This window comes from Plectropomus leopardus, chromosome 9, assembly GCF_008729295.1.
Source record: "Plectropomus leopardus isolate mb chromosome 9, YSFRI_Pleo_2.0, whole genome shotgun sequence".
Classification (NCBI taxonomy): Eukaryota; Metazoa; Chordata; class Actinopteri; order Perciformes; family Serranidae; genus Plectropomus; species Plectropomus leopardus.
In genome coordinates this window covers 21528228-21546994 of record NC_056471.1, presented here as the reverse complement: position 1 = coordinate 21546994, position 18767 = coordinate 21528228, and the positions used below count along the sequence as shown (strand labels likewise).

General features: G+C 38.8%; 1 protein-coding gene across 7 annotated transcripts in view; it reads right to left on the bottom strand.

Annotated features, from left to right (window-relative positions):
- Window positions 1-1450: 1450 nt before the first annotated feature.
- The window catches only part of atp11c (ATPase phospholipid transporting 11C), a 58152-nt gene continuing 40835 nt past the window's right edge, over window positions 1451-18767 (bottom strand). For 2 of the 7 annotated variants that reach the window (XM_042492800.1, XM_042492804.1), the window contains exons 15-31: window positions 17767-17838; window positions 17592-17665; window positions 17396-17499; window positions 17080-17261; window positions 15362-15628; window positions 15054-15231; window positions 13924-14026; window positions 13683-13828; window positions 13351-13410; window positions 11797-11924; window positions 10913-11048; window positions 10742-10807; window positions 10504-10607; window positions 10222-10378; window positions 7189-7297; window positions 4723-4754; window positions 4371-4415 (exon numbers count right to left, since the gene is read on the bottom strand). In XM_042492800.1, coding sequence (XP_042348734.1) covers window positions 7193-7297; window positions 10222-10378; window positions 10504-10607; window positions 10742-10807; window positions 10913-11048; window positions 11797-11924; window positions 13351-13410; window positions 13683-13828; window positions 13924-14026; window positions 15054-15231; window positions 15362-15628; window positions 17080-17261; window positions 17396-17499; window positions 17592-17665; window positions 17767-17838 — 1882 coding nt within the window. In that variant the 3' untranslated portion in view covers window positions 4371-4415; window positions 4723-4754; window positions 7189-7192. Of the gene's footprint in view, window positions 4416-4722; window positions 4755-7188; window positions 7298-7320; window positions 8234-10221; window positions 10379-10503; window positions 10608-10741; window positions 10808-10912; window positions 11049-11796; window positions 11925-13350; window positions 13411-13682; window positions 13829-13923; window positions 14027-15053; window positions 15232-15361; window positions 15629-17079; window positions 17262-17395; window positions 17500-17591; window positions 17666-17766; window positions 17839-18767 lie in introns of those variants that run through there. The other 5 variants (XM_042492802.1, XM_042492801.1, XM_042492805.1 and 2 more) reach the window with 5 other exon arrangements.

The following is an 18767-nucleotide window of genomic DNA, read 5'->3' as shown; positions in this document are numbered from 1 at the left end:
CAACCTGCTGACATAACAGTAAGTGTGACAGAGCACGTTATCATCAAAACATTCTGCTTTATTACAGAAAATCTTCAGGTTTTGAACATACTGGTTTCAAAGAGGTACATTCAGCTTGGAGGTTTGGAGTGTTGAGGCTGGAGACCCAAAGGGCTGGAGGTGGTGAGGTGTCCCTGCTGCGTGACGCAAGGGCTGCTGAGGTGCCTGAAGGCGTCCACCTCCACCCCCTCACAGACAGGGACAGCATCCACAACCACAGAGCCTCTCGTGCTTTTTTTTTTTTTCGTTGTTGTTGTTTTTGGACATTTTGATTTTCTTACAAAAGTGGCTGGAAAAAGGTTGCATTAAAAATACAATCCATTCTTTTATACTTTTCATTTAGACAGGCAAAACATTAGATTCCAAGATATTTTTGAAGCTCTGAAAATAGCATCTCTGATGTCACTTAAAGGTTGTTTTAATATTTTAACAAAGCAGGCAGCCCCTCAGTGTGTCCTCTTACATCCGGTGTCTCCGGCACAGTGCAGTCTGGAGGTGACAGAGTAAAGAACAGCCTCCTTCATATTCAGAACATCGGAAAAACAAGCTTAGTAGAAAATGATGCTGAAAGGCATGTACATTTTTTTTCCATTTGTTACAAACAAATAAAGAGTAACTTATTTTTTTTAAATCTCCATTTGGCATTATGTTTCCATTCTGCAGATGCACTGTATCAGATTTGTCAGGCTAGAGTCAGTGGGGGGAAAATACAAGCCCAACCATAGAAAGTATTGTACTGGAGTTATTGTTTGAGGTGAGACACCCCAGGTGAAACTGCACTGATCAGATTTGAAAATTTGGGCTATGTTGCTTCTATGTCTTTATTTAAATTAGTGGGGGAAAAAAAACAAAACAAAAAAACGTCCAAAATACACATTTTAGTGTTTAGTTTAGTTCAGATTTTTGTTCTGGGATTTTATGGAAAAAGTGCATATCTCATTTGCACATTTAAAGATTACATTTCAGAAAAGTTGTAATTAAAAAATTAATTGTTTTCCCCTATTCACTTGTAGCTTCTTCTTTTTTTTAAATAAAAATAATTATTTGTATATTCATACTATTTTACAATACATGTTTTTAGAGACCATATTGTCAAACTGTAAAAATCCAAAAAATTCAACTTCAAAAGCACTTCCATACTTTCCAGGTTTATCCCCATCTATATTCTGAAGGTTTTTTACAGGATTTAATTCACATAGCATTGATGGCCTGATTTAAATAATATTTTGTTTCCCAAAAATATATCAAAAGTGCTTTTTTTTTTTTTTTTAAATGGCTATATGGCTACTTTCTGGTTCATGAAGTAATAAAAAGATATCTAAAATTACTTACGTAAAAACTTTTGAGTCGGACATGTCAACAAAATGAAACAAGAATTTTGAACATTATGTTCAGATGTCTGTTCTGGAAATGTGTGCAAATCAGTACATATTTATTTAGAAAATGCATTATTTGCAATTAAAAACATTAAATTTCAGAAAACTTGAAATACAAAAAAAAAAAAAAAAAAACAGTGTATAAAGTGAATAATCAGCTGGAGTAGTTTCATGGTCATAGCTGTATGTTAAAAACGGTACCCTATTCATCTGGGGTGTCTCCCCTTGAACAGGGATCAGTAAACTATGAAATCGCCATAACCTGTAACACAAAGCATATATGATTAGTGACAGGTACGAGAGTTATGATAACCCTGTATAAGGAGTGGCACTGGTTCGAGGATTAACTCTGGGACTTTTGGAGTATGTCGGGGGGGGGGGCTGCCTGTCTTTGCATTAAGACAAAGACTATTAAACAGGATTGGCACAGGCTCACATCAGGGCCGGAGTAACATGGACCATCTCAACTGGCACAAAGCTGACCACTCAACAATAAAAAAGATTTATGTAATAAAAGTATAACATTTGTGAGTAAAAGTACACTTAACAATAAATATGCCAAATAGACAATACATGTTTGTGGAAAACGAAAACAGAGAAATCTTCAGAAACTATATTTAAAAGTGTGAAATCGCGGCATGTTTAAATGGAATGTATGAAGCACACAAAAGGAAGGAAGGAAGAAAAGGCCAAGGTGCACTCTGTCATCCTGTCGGCCCGAAAATTTGACCAGAAACAGAAGGAGGGAGACGGAGCGTGGAGCCTCACAGTGGCATTAACTTCTCTGCAGGTCTGGAGTTGATTTTCACTCAAACGTAAGCCTGCCTGAGACAAATTATGCAAACTAAATCATGAGTAATGAACAGAAATACCTCATTTAGGCTTTAGTGCATGTGCGCTTTTATATGTATGATGTGTGTGGTTATGTGTGTTGTTCTTGTCTATCTGATATGTGCGTGTGCTCAGGCATATATTCATGTGCCTTAGTGACGCAATGAAGAAACCAGCTTTTTTTTTTTAATAGTGCAGGAAATGTCTAACCGAACTACATCAACGAGGTTCAAGTAATCCTGGTTTTCACAACACACGGCTGGCTTTTCTTATCCAGCACGCACTTATGTAACACACAGGCACACACACACACACACACACACACACACACACACTGACTTATCACTTTCAGGTCGCACTAGCGTGGACAGAATCTGATTCATCTTTTTGGCTTTGAGCAGGTCATACATCTCTAAGCTATATATACAGTACAGCACATATATTAATTCTCTCATCTTAAATTGACTCTTAAATTATCTCTGAGGTTGGACGATTTAGGTCATGCTTCGAGCATCCGTGCAATGTTTCATTGCTTAACATCTCTAATCTACCTCTCAATCTTACACGCATACACACACACACTTTTTGGATTGAGTGGTAATATGGCCTCCGTTAACTCCTCTTATATCTTAGTATTGGAGAGAAAATGGAAATTCATCATTGGAAACAAATAATCATCTATATAACAGAAAACTGTTCAATCAGTCTGATATCATCTTCAGTAACTCTTCATCTTAAATGATTTGGACCCGTGGATGAGTCCATTTCCTGAAACATAACCGTTAGGCATGGGCGGTATCTATTTTTTCACACCTTCCTGAAATTTCACCAGGATATATGACAGTATTTGTGTGCTGCACTCCATTAATTCACCAAGTTAGATGTGGAAATATGTTCTGTCCCTGTGTTTTTCCTCAGACGTTGCTACCGGCTGTTTACAGTCCTGTAACGTTATCCCCATCACTCACAGTTGCCATGTTTGTCACTGTTCTGCCAGTAGAGACTGACCTCTGGTGGCGCGTGATGAGCACTACATATGATACATACAGCGAGATTTGTATTAGTTTAAAAGCCCTGACACACCAAGCCAATGGTCTGCTGTTGGTTAATATCGTGCTATCATCAAGGAGCGACTGTCACTGTGGGTTTTACAGTGTGTCCTACTCTTGCTAACGAATGACTTGAATACATCATGACAATTTGTCTGGCTTCATTTTTTGAATGACAGAGTACTGCCACCTGCTGGCATAAATAGTTATTTCATCTCACGCAGTAGCAGAAAGTACATGCTACTGGCTGTCGTCTTTGTGGTCTGTTCAAGTGCAAATTTTGTCGAAGACACGGGGGACGTGAGGAAACGCAAGAGTTGGCCTTTTATCGCCACTAGTTCTTTAATGTTGGTCGGTGTGTCTGAGCCTTAGTAGAAATAGGGACACCTGCATTTTTCACACAATTCAAGATCATACCATCGGGATTTCTTAATACCCTGCGTTACTGTGATAAGGTGATACCGCCCAAGCCTATTAACCATTTCAAGGATAACTATTAAAAGCGTACGAACTATAAAGTAGAATAACCGTTTAAAGTGTAACCATTGGAGAGAATGAGATCATTATGTCTTAATTAATTACAGAATACAGTGACTGAACATCAGTGGAGTGAAGCGTTCTTTAGAGCTTTCTTTCATGCAGGTGAACCATTCTTGGGGTGGATATTATTACAACTGCTTGTTAAAACACAGCAGTTGGATAGAGCTACTGACAAGGCAGCCGTGTATGCATTCATTTGTAAGCTAGTACTTTAAAAAAAAAAAGGAAGTAAAAGAAAGAAAACACATGCCTGTCATCTGAGTAGATATGTTAAAAAATAATGCAGGGCACTGCTCTGCAGGCATGCGTGGGGGGTTGGGAGCTGTTGGCATTGGGCAGAGAAGGACGGAGCAGAGAGATGCAAGCCAAAAGACTGCTAAACCCCTTTTTATCCCTTCCCCCCAGTCAGCACATCTCTCTTTCTCTTCTTATTTTTTTCCTCCTCTTCTTTTCCTCCTCAGGCATAATGGCAGACGGTTCTGATCCAACTGGTACAGGACCCTGAAAGTGGCCGATGCCTTGCTGCCGTTCACTCACGCTCCTTCAGGTGCTTGTAGGATAGTGGTGTGACCGCAGCAATCTGGAAAAGCACAAACAGAAAGATTTGGCTTCAGTATTTTCATTATAAGCATTTGCTAGCAAGAGGAAGAAGACGAGACACCGTGAAACAGCCAAAAGTCATCAATCAGGAGAATAAGCAGTGGATTAGCCCATACCACGATACATGGAAAACATTTAAATGACACCTTTCCCACCACCACAGATGTGCAGAAATTAGTAAAGGAAATGCTCCAAATTTCATCCAAATCTACTGATCTGTCAAAGCTCAGCAGGGACATAGAGCAGACACAGGACATCAAATTTAGGTTTGTCTTGCTGTAGTTTACCTGGATGTTTGTAGGAGGCCGCCCTCTGACAGCTAGTGGGAGAATAGAAATGCAGGTTAAACAGTGAAAGCTGTAACAAAAGGTCTGGTGCTGCTGGTAAGCATCAGTGAACCTGGTCGACAGTGATGGGAGGGTGTGACATCAGACCTACCTACAGGGGGTGGACAAAAAAAAAAAAAACACCTAGACATGTAACTCAATATCAAGAGCCCGTGAGGTGCCCTTTCACCTCAGAACACCTCCGGTGCTCCTGATATCGCTGCCATGCATCAGGACTTTAGGGGTATCTTGTGGGATAATTAAACAAGTCAATCAGTCTTTTCTTTGTTTTCTTTTTGCTAGTTAGTGTGCTGTGCAGTGGAAGGTTTTGGGCCAGATTTTGCTGCGGAGTGAGCTCTCTCGACTTTCATGTGACTCTTTGATACAGAGCTGTGGCACAGAGGAGATATAGCACGGAGGGAGAGGCTGCTCTTCTGCTTAGAGGTGGTGATATTACAGCTTACATGTTAATATGCTGCAGTCTCTGGCTTTTGTCGAAGAGTCAGCAAAAAATGCATCGTCAGCGCCATTAGCTTATTTACTATATTACATATATGCTGCTGTCACAATGACGGTCCTGCTGAGTCAGTTCAAATTTAAAAACGTTATATGGAAAACAAAACATTATCATTGAATATTTGTATTGAACTGCCAAATTCGATTCAACAGGCACTCAATAGTCCGGTTCAGCCCTAATCTTCTCAAGTCTTCTGTACATCTGAGACTGTTTAATATCAAATCAATAAAAACATTACATTGTGAAATAAAAAATAAAATGAATAAATATAGACAATAAACAAAATGAATCATGAAATTGTGAAATAATAGACACATTTTTAAAACTCTGCTCATTAGAAGATGTTATCTCCTGCTTCTTTTCACAATCGCAGTTTTTCAGTTACTTTTTATTCTGCCCCAGCAGTCATTTTCAAGAGTAACGAAACCCCACAGCCTTGGCTGAATTGCCTCTATCCTGGAAATTCAAAAATTATCGACAATGGCAGAGCTGATGTGTGTGTGTGTGTCAACATCATATACAGCAAGTTCCCAGCAACTTCTTTTTTCATAAAGTCAAGTGAAAATTTAAATAAAAATAGCTACAAAGTAAAAGTTCCTCCCATGCTGACACTTTCATTGCACTTTTTAATTAATCAATTTTATCGCCAATCATTAAAATTAAATGCAGAAAATCTGCAAAAATTCCAAATATTGGCCTCAATAATCCGTCAAGCCAATTAATCTCTTGATCCCTAGTCACTATGCATATTTATAATACTGAAGCTGGATAATATTTATGTCGACTGTATACTAAGCACTAAAATGTCAAGATCTGGACCTACATCTATAAACAACACTACTAAATATCTATATACAATGGCTTTCGGCTGAAATAAGGGGTTTGGGGGTTTAGTTACTCTTCAAAATGTTTTTTGTTGTTGTTGTTTGTTGAAGAAATATATTATTATATATTATTGAAGAACAGAAAAAAACACCTTTTCAACATAAAGCGTGGAATAAATATAAAATTGAGCAAGGTTTTGAAAATGTATTGGACAATTTTGTGAAGGCATATACTGTATATTTCACATTTTATTTAGTCCACAATGTCTTATTTATTTGTGATATTGTTTATGTGATTGTGTGATGTGATTTATGCGATACAGAATACCTTGCTTTTCCATATTTACTTTCTACAATATTTGAAATATTTCAGAATTTCATGTTTTCATTCATTCTGTTGTCACCCCCTGTATGTAATGCAGCAGCATTCGGTCTGAGGTTAAGGCAACGTCACATCATGCAGTGAGTAAAGCTCAGCACTCACAAACGCATCCATTTTTTTTTTTTTTGCCAAGAACGTAAGCAGACGACGACCACAAACACAAGTTTGCATGTGCACACAGGACGAAACAACTATGACCAAACCACCACGCTACAAACGGAAGCTACAATCACAGACTAGCTCTGTTGTTTCACGCTAAAACCACACAAACTGACACCGACACCTCACACTCCTGGCACAAAAATGAGATGGACTGAAATTAAAAATTGGGTTTTAAAGCACATGCAGAAGACAATATAAGCTGGGCTTCTAAAGGGAGGCTGAAAGGAGCATGTTTTTATGGTTCTAAACATTAGGCTTAGAGATTCATGACGTTAAATAAGTGTACCATTTTAACTAAAAATGTTGACACAAAACTTGAGTCAGACATGAACAAATAGCATCTCTTCAGCCAGCCAATATCAGCTCGCACAACACAAAGGAACACACGGGGTCTTTTTGAATGTGGCCTGTATGCCATAATGCCTTTGATTCTCTTGTTAAAATTCAGAGTTAGGGACCAGAACTGGTTGGCTGGGGGTGAGAGGGGTAGGGGGGGGTAGGGGTCTTTGATTGGCTTAAATGGCCTGAAGGTGGGCTGGTACCTGTTTAAAAGACAGTATTGGATTCATCTGAAAAGGTTCTCATGAGCAGGGGCCTGGCTGAAGACCGGGGAGACTGGTGGCCCCCCACGCTCGACTGACCCGGCTTCTTCTAGAAGGGTGAGGCAAGAGACACCAATGACATCACTATGCTGACAAACACACACACTTCGCCTCTCACTCTCCACATTGTGCTCTCTCTTGCTCACAGACAAAGACACATACACAGGGAACACACATATACATACACAGAGACTTCAAAACTGGACAGGTGGACGATGAAAATCGGTCCTGGTGCCTTTTTAGACACCTTTTCCTTGTGATAATAGTTTTTTGGAAGCCTTGGCTCTATATTAATATGACCTTTCCTTTTTAAAAACATGTACAATATAACACACACGCACGCACAGACACAATGCAGTGGCCCGCAGGGTTTGTGGTGAGGATCCAGGATGAGGTTGAGCCTCATGCAGGTAAGTTCGTGTGCTTTGACGTGCTGCATTCACCTGGCTTGACATGCGGAGGCAGCAGGCATTTGGAGCAGCACAGGCAGCTGGGAGGAAACACTGACTGATACAACTGGACAGACAAGAATGGAAGACTGACTGCACGTTTGGACACCCGGTCCCACTCCACACTGCTTGGGCGCACACACCAGCCCACTGACCAACATTTCTCCCAATTTATAAAACTTACATCTAAAGAAAAGCACTCAAGTCGAGGTTTAAAGGCGGATACAAATCTGATGGAATAATCCCTTTGAAATCTGAATCGTCTGACCTCATCTGTCCAACCAAGTGCGGACTGCAAAAAGCCACAGAACGCCAACCTGAGTCATTTTACGAGGGAGTCAAACAGTGGGAGAGGAGGGACACAACAGGTAGGAAACAAGCACAACTGGCAGACACAGAAACTCTGCAGGAAGAGTCTTAAGAGCTGACAGAAAGAAAAAGAGACCTCAGTCACTCCACGAGAAGCTGTGAGTGCTAGTGGTCTGCGACAACATGAAGATAGTAGATGTCCCCGAGGAAGGAAGGCGATGTTTCATCTTTAGAGGCACGTCCAGAGAGGAAGAGAGAGGAAACAAGAGGGTGAGACAGAGGAAGAAGTTTAAGTGCAAAAGCGAGAGCACCTGTTGGGAGAACAAAGTTGAAAAGCTGGAAAATTAGTAAAAATAAGGTTAAAGGAGGTGTTCTAAAGTAAAATGCTCACTGCTAGATAGCGACAGTGTACCACTTAAAGCAACAACTATCACTTTAATCATTTTTTTAATGAATCTAAAACTTTAAACTGACTGATACACACTGAAACAGAGCAATGCAAAGCTGCTGTAAGACTCCCTGTAAATTTCTGCTAAACATTTGGTTTGGTTTATGGCTTTTCCCAAATAAAACAAGTCTAGACACAATTGAAAAAAACAAGTAAGAAACATGCCCGAAAGCACAGTGCACGCCACAAAAACATTCCAGCTGCTTGGAAAACACATTAGCTTTATGGGGAGCTAACTGAAGCAACCCAACGTGACTGGAAAAGTTGTCTTCTGGAGGAAAAACTGGCCCTGTGAAATGCAATGTCTGCAAAAAAAGGATATAAAGGCCTGATCTTAAAGATGCAGGGAAATCAAAATAAGAATTTTCCAAGTTCTTATACTGTGTTTCTTGCGTTAATAGCAAAGGTGGGAGCGCGAGTTGGAAGAAAGTCTCAAGTTCGAGTCCGAAACAAGTCATGATGTGCTCTTCACTGAATAAAATGCCATTTTTATAACTGCGTAATAATATGTTAAATTTTGAAAAATAATGAATGGTTAAAATTTGTATTTATTTGTTAAAAGTTTGTTGCAACAAGTATTATTAAAGAAAAAAGTAGTGCTGATTTTGTACTTTCATGGCATATAGCACTATTAACCAGTAACACACCAGAATGAATTTTGTATGTTTCTTTCCTGTCTTGAATAATGTTAATGAATAATGATTAAATTAATAATTTAAAAAAATAATTGAATAATGTTAATGTTTTAAAATAGTAAATATGAACACATAAAATACTTTACAATATCACTGACCTTTGTTGACTCTGGAAAAATTATTATTAAAATATTTTCATGTGAAAAGGCTCAGGTTCAAATTAAGTCACAAGTCACTGGTGTTTAAGTCCAAGTCAATTTGCAAGTGGGTTTATTATATATGATGTCAAGTCGAGTCTTTGTGCTGACTCGAATTTGTGATTCGAGTCAACAACTCTAGTTAATACTTCCATTATCTCTTTACATGTGGCAAATACAGTAAACGTGAAAAAAACTAACTTCTTTAATCTTCCTTTAAAATGTTTAGGTATTTGTTATTATATTTTTAATGACATCCTACACTGTAAGGATGTATATGCTGTACATAATAATAATTACAATAATAACAAATACCAAAACATTGTAAAGGAAGATTGACGGAGTTAGTTTTTTTCACGTTTACTGTATTTGCCACATGTAAAGAGATAATGGAAGTATTAAAATTTCTTCAATGAAATGTGGTTTAGCAACTAGCTAATCCACTAATCTAAGTTTATCATATAAAAAGACACAATTAGCTCATGTGTCATAGTTACTAGCAGAGTGCTATCATGAATCAGAAGTGTCTGTCTGGATGTTAGCTGACTAAAAATCGTTTCCATCTCCCAAAAATGTAGTTGAGGTCTATTTTACATATGTCTTTGATGGTTAATTATTGGTGGATGCCAACAGTCCATTATAGTGAAGCACTGAATATAAAGCCATGCCGACTTGAGCAATCTAATCACACGCGAAGGACGTGATTTAAATCCTTCATGTAACTATTCCCTAAAGCAAAATATGGCTTCCATTAACAACAGCCGAACTCTTGGGAAAGTCAATGGTTAAACTGTCACAACAAACGTATGCAAAGTTTGAGTGTTGTAAATCTGGGACCGAGACAGAGAAGGCAAAAAACACTGTTCTTTAGAGAGAAAATGTAGTAGAGGGCAAGTGCGTGTGTCAGGCCAAGTCCATGTGTGTTTCAGCTCTACCTGTCGAGCGTGGGGCCCGCGGGGCTTGCGGAACACCACAAGCAGGATCTCTGGCAGTAGGCTGAGCAGGATGAGCAAGATGATGACCAGCCAGGCTGACACCGAGCTCAGCATGTTGGCAAACACAAAGTACAAACGCTGCTGCCTCAGGAAAGGCCTGCAGGAGAGAGAACACTTTGGTTTACTCTGACTGAGAGAGCTACAGGGGTTGAATAGAAAGGAGAAATAACAGGGCAGCTACAATGACTGCGTAGGTTGTGTTATCCTAAGTGGTTTTCTAACCATATTATTCCTCCCCAGAAGAAGCTGAAAAACACGTAGAAAGCCAGGGAGCCCCAGATTACAAAGTGGTTGATCCATGTCCAGTGCCGCGTGTCCAGAGCGAGCTACAATGGCAGAGAAAGTCACTAAATATTCATGTTAAATATCCAACACACAAGAAAATGTATCTGCTCCGAAACGGCATCTCTAATGACACTCCATTCATAAGGTGGGACAAATAATCATGGAAGTGGTTTACCTTAAGTGTGACAGTGAAGACAAGGACAGTGAAGACAATTGTTCCGTACGACCAGTTACCAAAAACCTGGAATCAAATTAGACCAATTAGCAAGTGTACTTAGGAGGCGATGCCCAATCAAGCAATTTAATTTAATTATCACACCCATTCAGAAGGTTAATTAAATCAAACCTGGCCATTATCCTGCAGCGCTGGATTACTGAACAAATATCGAACACCAAAGAAGAAGAGCAAGCCGTGGAAGACGCCAAGTAATGTCCAGTAGAGGAATGGTCCCCACCGTAACATGCCGTTCTTCGCAATCTCTCTGAAGTAAGTCATAAAAGATAAAGATGAAATGAGTTATTATTTTATGTCTTTTATATATAATCTCAATTAACTGGAACTTGTATTTTATTTTAATCTCTAATAATTGTGGTGGAAAATTGTTATTTTCTCTCTTCTATTTTTAATTTTTTAAAAATGTTTTATAGATATTTCTAAAAATATTTATGTCTGGTTGTGCAATGGTGGCAAGCACATACAGCTGTCTTTCATTTAAGAGCTAGGTGGGCTCCTTTTATAAGCCCTCAGTGTCTTTTTCATTCCAACTGTGGATTTTCTTCTGTTGTATGTTGTCCTACTCTAAATTTTTAAATTTTGTGTTATTTTATTATATGCAAAAATAAAGAAAAAAGAGATAAAGTACTTAAAAACTAAATAATGAAAAGGGGAACCATTGAATATTTCAGAGGGGAATGTGAACACCTCTCCATTAACCCAAAAAATGAAAACTAAAACTAAATGCTCAGTTTTATTTATTTATTTATTTTTATTTTATCTTTTGGATTTGATTACATTTTTAAAAAAAAAAAATTTCAAATATTTCTTTTAACCTAAAGACCAAAATAAAGAAATACTATTCAATTATTTGTGTTGTGTTACCATTTCTCAATAGAGCAATACTAGATCTAAAATAATATGTATTAAATGTATAAATATATTATGATTTATTTGACTTTTGGTCCTCAAAGGAAACAGCTTCAGTGGAGATAAGTGAAGGTTCCCAGGTTTACCTGTAGAGGGTAGCGTTGTCCAGCAGAACCTCAATGCAGATGTGCTGCTCCAAGAGGCTGTAAGCCAGGATGGGCATAGAGGTGAAGCAGATGTTGTACATCGTCAGATAGGCCGCGTCATACAGGGGCTGGGGAGGAGGGGAGCAGGAGGGCCGGAGAGGTTGGGGAGGGGGGTTGGTACGGAGGAGGAGGAGGATGAGGAGGGATGGGGTAACCAGGGGTTAATATCACGGAAAGGACAAAACTCATACACACCATCATACTTACACACACAGTGTTTCATATAAGCAAGCTTACATACATTTGTTATGTACTTAAGGAGGATCTATGTCGGGGGGCCATGTGGCTCGAGAGAGAATGAAACATTCCTCCTCACTTTTACACTGTTACCAAAGCATAATCAACTATCTAAAAAAACATAATATCTATATTATCTAAAGATACAGTTGGTGACTTTAATGAATAAATAACTTTTTGTCATATTTGCTGAAACTGCAAATGAGACCGATAGCCTGCGAGAAAATCACGTCCCTCCTCTTCCTCCTTCTCATGCTTGTAAAAGCATTTGTCAGAAACTACCGCAGCTTATGGAAAATAACCTATCAGAGCCAAAGAGTCTCTGGCCGCCTTTTACACAGCTTGATCACGGCAGAAATGTTGCACCACTCTGCCGCCTCACTGTTCTTTATAAAAGGTATGACTGCGTATTTGGAGAACAGAGTTGTCTTGCCTTTAAAGTGACAGCAGAGGTAGTAACAGTGCCACATCTATGTCTTTGTAAAAGGGACAGCCAGCAGGACAGGGCCATAGACAGGACAGGCATCGCATTTTGACAATGTGTTATGTGATACCCACCATTGAGAGATTTAAAGAGCAGCAACAGAATCTTGAATCATATTTGATCTGCGCTGCCGAGTTTGATTGAGTTTACGAGCAGTGATTGACAGCTGTGTTGTGAGCCTCCGGCTCTGATTGGTGAATTAAGTTCACATGATTTGAGGCCATTAGAAGCGCAATAGAATAGGCAGAGAAATAAGATTTTTTTTTCACAAACGATCTGTCTGATGTACTGCTGTCTGAATTCAGTGATAGTTTCAGGAAATATGTCAGAAAGTTATTTTTATAAGATACCAACTGTAGCTTTAATGCATTAAATAATGAATGCTTCTACTTCAGGAGCAGTTCTTATATTAACCATTAAAACATTCAGATCATACACTTACTTCTTATTAATAAGAAAAGTGAATTCTAGCAATACGCACACACCCACACACACACCCACACACATGCCACTATGATTACATAATATCTACTTAAGATGTACCACGGTGGCAGATCATGATACATGTCTGTATTTATTTCGAACAGTGCTATGTAGTCTAAGTCTAAACATATCAATCAGAGCTCACACATCCAAGGGGGCAGTGAGGGAGGGGCAATCTGAGGGAAAGAGTCTGGCATTGAGGAGGACGAGGAAGTGTGGATTCAAGGGATACTGCCTCCTTTCATGTTCAGAACATCTTTGAACCTCAAAGGGCCTCAGGACATACTCACTTGCTGGGAGTAGCCACAGAAGAACTGGTACAAAAACTGAGGTAAGATGAAGCAAAGGTTCTGCAGGCAAACAGAGAAAGAGAGAAAGAGAACATCAAAGAACATCAAATGCATTCAGAAGTTCCCCTGTGCTTATAATGCAGGAGCAATAATACAGTACGTTAACCAGAGTTGAACTTAAAGTTTGTTAAGAGGATTGATTCTGTCAAATCCGTCTCGCCACATAATCCCCACATCAGGTTAGTTTGTTGGGGAAATACAGGCTTTGCTGAAACACAAAACATTTCTTAGCCGAAAAAACTGATATGAAGTCGATGACAGCGGAGTCCTACCTTGTAAAAGAAATATTGCACCAGATGTGCAATGCGAACATAGTAGAGATGCCCATGAGCCAACAAAAGTTTTTTGAGGTGCTTGAGTTTGGGGATGGCATAATCACTATTCCTCACTGCCTGCCGACCCTCCTTACCCTTAATGCCTGAAAAAACACAGAGAACAAACATCACACACCAACTTCACCGAAACGTTACCCTTTCCTTTATTCCGAACAATAGTAAAAGATCTGTTTCTCACCAATGCCAACATGAGCTTCCAAAATCATGCTGACGTCATTGGCACCGTCTCCAATGGAAAGGGTGATCGGGCTGCCTTTAGAGTTCTTCACCATTTTTACAATCTAAAGATGGAGCGAGACAGAGAGCCAACAATCAAAATATATTGAAACCAAGTGTTCTCTATGGAAGCCCATAGACAAGGTCATTAAAGTCAAAATGAAAACTTGAGCATAAAATTCCATAAAAGCATTTTAATTTTCCACATGTATGTAATTTGAGTGAAAAATTAAATCAAAATACAATAATCTAAATCTAAGTGTTATGTGTTCAGTGTTTGTTTTCAAAATGTTAGAAAACTGCATTTTAATTTTTATCGTGACTTACATCATGCTTGCACAAATGGAAAATTAGGCTACATTGTTTTATATTTCATTTTAATATTCAAATTGGATTCAACTTTTGAACACTGTCCACAGTGCAGCGGGTTAAGTCTTTGAAAATAAGATGTCTTTGGAATATATGTATTGAGTATTGCTCTTACAGATGGAGAATCAGGTTATATTGTTTATGTTGCTTTTGTTTTTGAATTTTCAAATTTGAATAACATTGCACAGCAGCTTTTCAATTTTAATATTAACATATTGATAGAACACCTGTATGAGTATGTGAAAATGAAATTTAGAGTATTGCATTTTCACTTTAATATTTAATCAAATACCATGCTATTGTGAAAATACGTTTTCATTTTCAAGTTTAATTAGAATTTTAATTAATAATAATAATAAGCTTTATTTGTATAGCACCTTTCATACAAAAAATGCAGTGCTTTACATACAAGATTTAAAACCTTACAATTCATGAGAAACATGTATGTAAATACATATATAAACTCATACAAACACACAAATACAGCGTACAGATATACACCCAAAAAATAAAAAATAAAAAAATAAAGATAAAATAAAATAAAATAAATTAAAAATCATTATACAACATATGTATACCATAGCTCTGGCAGTGAGTTACAAATAACAAATAAAAGAAATAAAATGTAGAAATATAAAACATTAAGTCCCACAGTTCCCTGTGAAAAATATTTTAATTCTTTAATGAAGAAATATCTCCAGAATTTAACCCGACAGTTTTTACCTGTGCCTTTTGAAGAGGAGCCATGCGGCAGCAGAGCACAGCTGTGCAGTTTTGACAGATCTGCAGGAACAGGTTCTTGTATCGACTTGAGTTGGATTCAGAGGAGGAGTTGAGCACCATCGACAGAGTGGCTCCGTCTATGATGAAACCGAAGTCCTGGCTTGCCGACGACCACGGCCTACAAAACAGAGCAGGGAAATTACTTTTTTATCGATAAGATTCAGTTTGGTTAAATGATCCCATTATAACAGCACCAAATCATCAAGTAATAACTTCAATACATCAGCTGAGACCATCAGGGTACCAACCTGGTGACGCCTGCCTTAACTGGTGGTGCATCCTGTACAGCTTTCTTGTGATATTCAAGCAAAAGCTCATGCAGTCGTTCCTCCCGCCTCCTCCCTCCATCCTCCAGAGTACGCACTGTCAGCTCCAACAGCTCTGTATTTCTCTGGAACAGTCTACAGGCATAACAAGTGGACTTTGCTGTCTCCATCTTGTCCCCAGTTAGAACCCAAACCTTCATGCCTGCACCCTGCAGAGCCTCCATGGTCTCTGCTGCCTCCTCTTGTAGCCTGGAGGACAAGAACGAAAATAAAAGTGATGAGATGAGTGAAAGATTACAGAAATTCTAAAATGTTTATACCATTACTAGAAAGACAAAATGTCACCAGTTCAACAAAACCACATCAGGGTTCAAGTTCACAGGAGATTTAGTTCATATTAGCAAAAGGAGACCATTTTATGAGACAAAATACCCTAAAAGTCGCTTTTTTTCTGGGGAAAATGGAACTAAAATGAGGATGCTACTGTCGTCTATCATACTTTCTAAATGCCCAACTTAACCCCTGCAAAAAAGGTCTGTATTAAAACATACTTGTTTATATTCGTTAGTGTTTTCTTTTGGGTGCACGCCAAAAGGGGGATCACAATCAAGTTAAATTTATTAAAACCAGGTGATTAAACACGGGATTTGAACAGCTGTTAAATGACAATTAATAATGGCATGATGAAAGCCTCCATCTTCCATTACCGACTCTGTACTCAACACAAATAAACTTCATTTCTTGCATTCTCTTCGGCTCTTTCCCGGATCCCTGCTTCCCACCAGATACCAAAACATGCCTCATACCTCACACACACTCTGGTCTGAATGGGCGGGGCAGTGTATGATATACAGTATGTGTTTGTTTTGTTTTATTTTGGTTTTGGGGGGTTTTGTGCCTATGAAGGGGAAAGAACCACAGGAGAGACCAAGAAAAGCAAAACACCAAAGCAAGTCTCATGGTAGTGGCTTATAAGAAATACATAACAGTTTTTACTCAGTGTAGTCATTTATGATCATTTATCATCCTTTTTATTTTAACAAATTCTCATAATTATTCATAAATTGTTGGGGTGGGGTGGCACTCAAAAAAGAGCACAAGTAAATAAAAGGAGGCATCTTTTTAATCCAGATGTAATGGTAATTATAAAACAATATTTTTGGATTGTGGAAGAGTACCTGATGTTAACCACAAGATGGCGGTGTGAGCTTACATTAAAAAGTTAAGAAAACAGGGACTCCTGGCTGCCAGTGACTATTACTCAAGTGAAATTAGATAACCCTCTTCCCACTGGGCGTCACACTACCAGGAATCCAGTAACATGTGATGGAAGACATGAGGCAGGAAAAGGGAGCAGACAGGCTGCTGGTAAAGGAAGTGCTGAGGTTGCATAACAGTAGATAAATATTAGAAAAAGAAGGAATGAAATCATTCTCCAAAACTACCAAGAGCCAATCACAACACAGTAAACAGAGCAGGACATTTATAACACGTTGTTTATTGCTAGCATCTGCTAACTTCTGGCCCCTTCTGTCAATTTTGGGCGTATTCTGAGATTAAGGGCCTCATAAAATTCTTGGCACTGAGACAGAGGGGAGAGGAAGGACAACATCAGCAGGATAACACAAGGCAAGACGTTCAACAACTTTTCAGCAGGTTTATCAGTGACAGCTGTGTGGTTATGTTGTGTGAGCACCCACCGATCTTCCACAGCAGTGGCTCCTATTAGACTCATGCCAGTCTCCACTTGGTTGTAAACAGCCATCAGCTTCTCCTCTCTGTCCTGCAGAGCCAGCCGAGCTTCCCTCAATCCTGCATCTGCCTGAGCGTACTCCTCTGCACTGAGATATTTGTAGGCCACACACAGTGTCCGGTACCCCTCCTAAACAGTAAAACACACAGCACCCAATGTTAGAACTAGAAAATCAACATCATTGCAATCTTAAATTAAAATCTGTCTGAACGATAAAACGAAAATGACTTGATTTTTAGAGGAAATGTGCTTATGTCACCCACCGTTGCATTACGCTCCACATTTGTGCGTATCCTTTCAACCTCTTCATGTCTGACGCGTGGGAAGATGGAAGAGTCTGCTCCCTTGCAGAAGAGCAGTGTATCACCTGGAGAAATAAACCACACAGCACGGTGAGGGCTGAGGGTCAACGCTAAATCGTGGTCGATGCAAGAAAAATGACAGTAATCTCAAAATCACCTGATTTGGATCTGACTATCACACTCATTCGCCTTCTCACTGGGTCAAAGTTCAACACGTGAAGCAGCTCATACCTTTGGGAAGTACAACATGGAAACAAAAAAAAAAAGCTGTAGTGCAAAGTAAATATAAACCTTTCAATAAAAATAAATAAAAATGTCTTTTATTGACTTACATTTCGACGTCATTGTTCCTGTTGAGTATTTTCATGTTTTTACTTTCAAGGCCCAGAAATGTGAAGCCATACCTGCAGATGGAGACAAATCATTACAAATGAGCCATTAATGTACTCATATGCTATATAAATGGATGTGGTACTGAAATTCATACAGTGCAGGATTTTCAAAATAAATCTGTGATATTAATATTGAAATAACGTGCCACAAAGTCATTTCAGCTCAGTGAGTCACAACACCCCATCTGTCATTTTCATAATGTCTATAGCCTGATTTTCACACTTATGCTGTTCTCATGTCATTGTCATTGTTATCATGCAACCCGGTCTCATAAAAATCTGTGAAATTGACAAGTACAAGAAAAATGGCAATGCAAAGTCAATGAGGATCTTCTGTCATGGTGGAAATCCGCATAGTTACATGACTTAACAGACTTTTCATGCGTTATTAAGAGGTTGTGTCTATTTAACGTATTTCTGTAAGCCTGTGTTGTATACTGATGTGTACTGCTTCTTTTTTTGCTCTCGTGCCGTCATTCTCATATTATTCTCATTGTAGTAGTGGTGTGTGCCACTTATTTTTGCATTTACGTGTTATACTGGTGTCATTAATTGCCCCTTTCCCCCCTTTCCTTTGTATATGCAGGTTTTTCCAAACTCACTAAAATAGGCGATAGGCTCTTTTCCGTTTGCCTAGAGACCAGAGCTGTGTACACGGCTCAGCAGTAAAGGAGTCTGCCTTTCTGTTGTTTTTTTTTCTTACATACCACACTCTACATCAGGGACACACCAGAAAGTAGGGTTTGTTGTTGCACAAGTTTTTTCATTAGGAGAAACCCCTTTAGATGAGCCATCTCAGTTTTGATGGTGAAAACAGCATGGAGGCCAATGAAAACAGAGGCTCCTTCTTTTTTTCTAATATCTGTTATTTATTCAGTCTTTCAATCTCTGTGCTGAATAACATGGAATGATGGCTGAGCGCTGCTTGGATGGAGACTAAT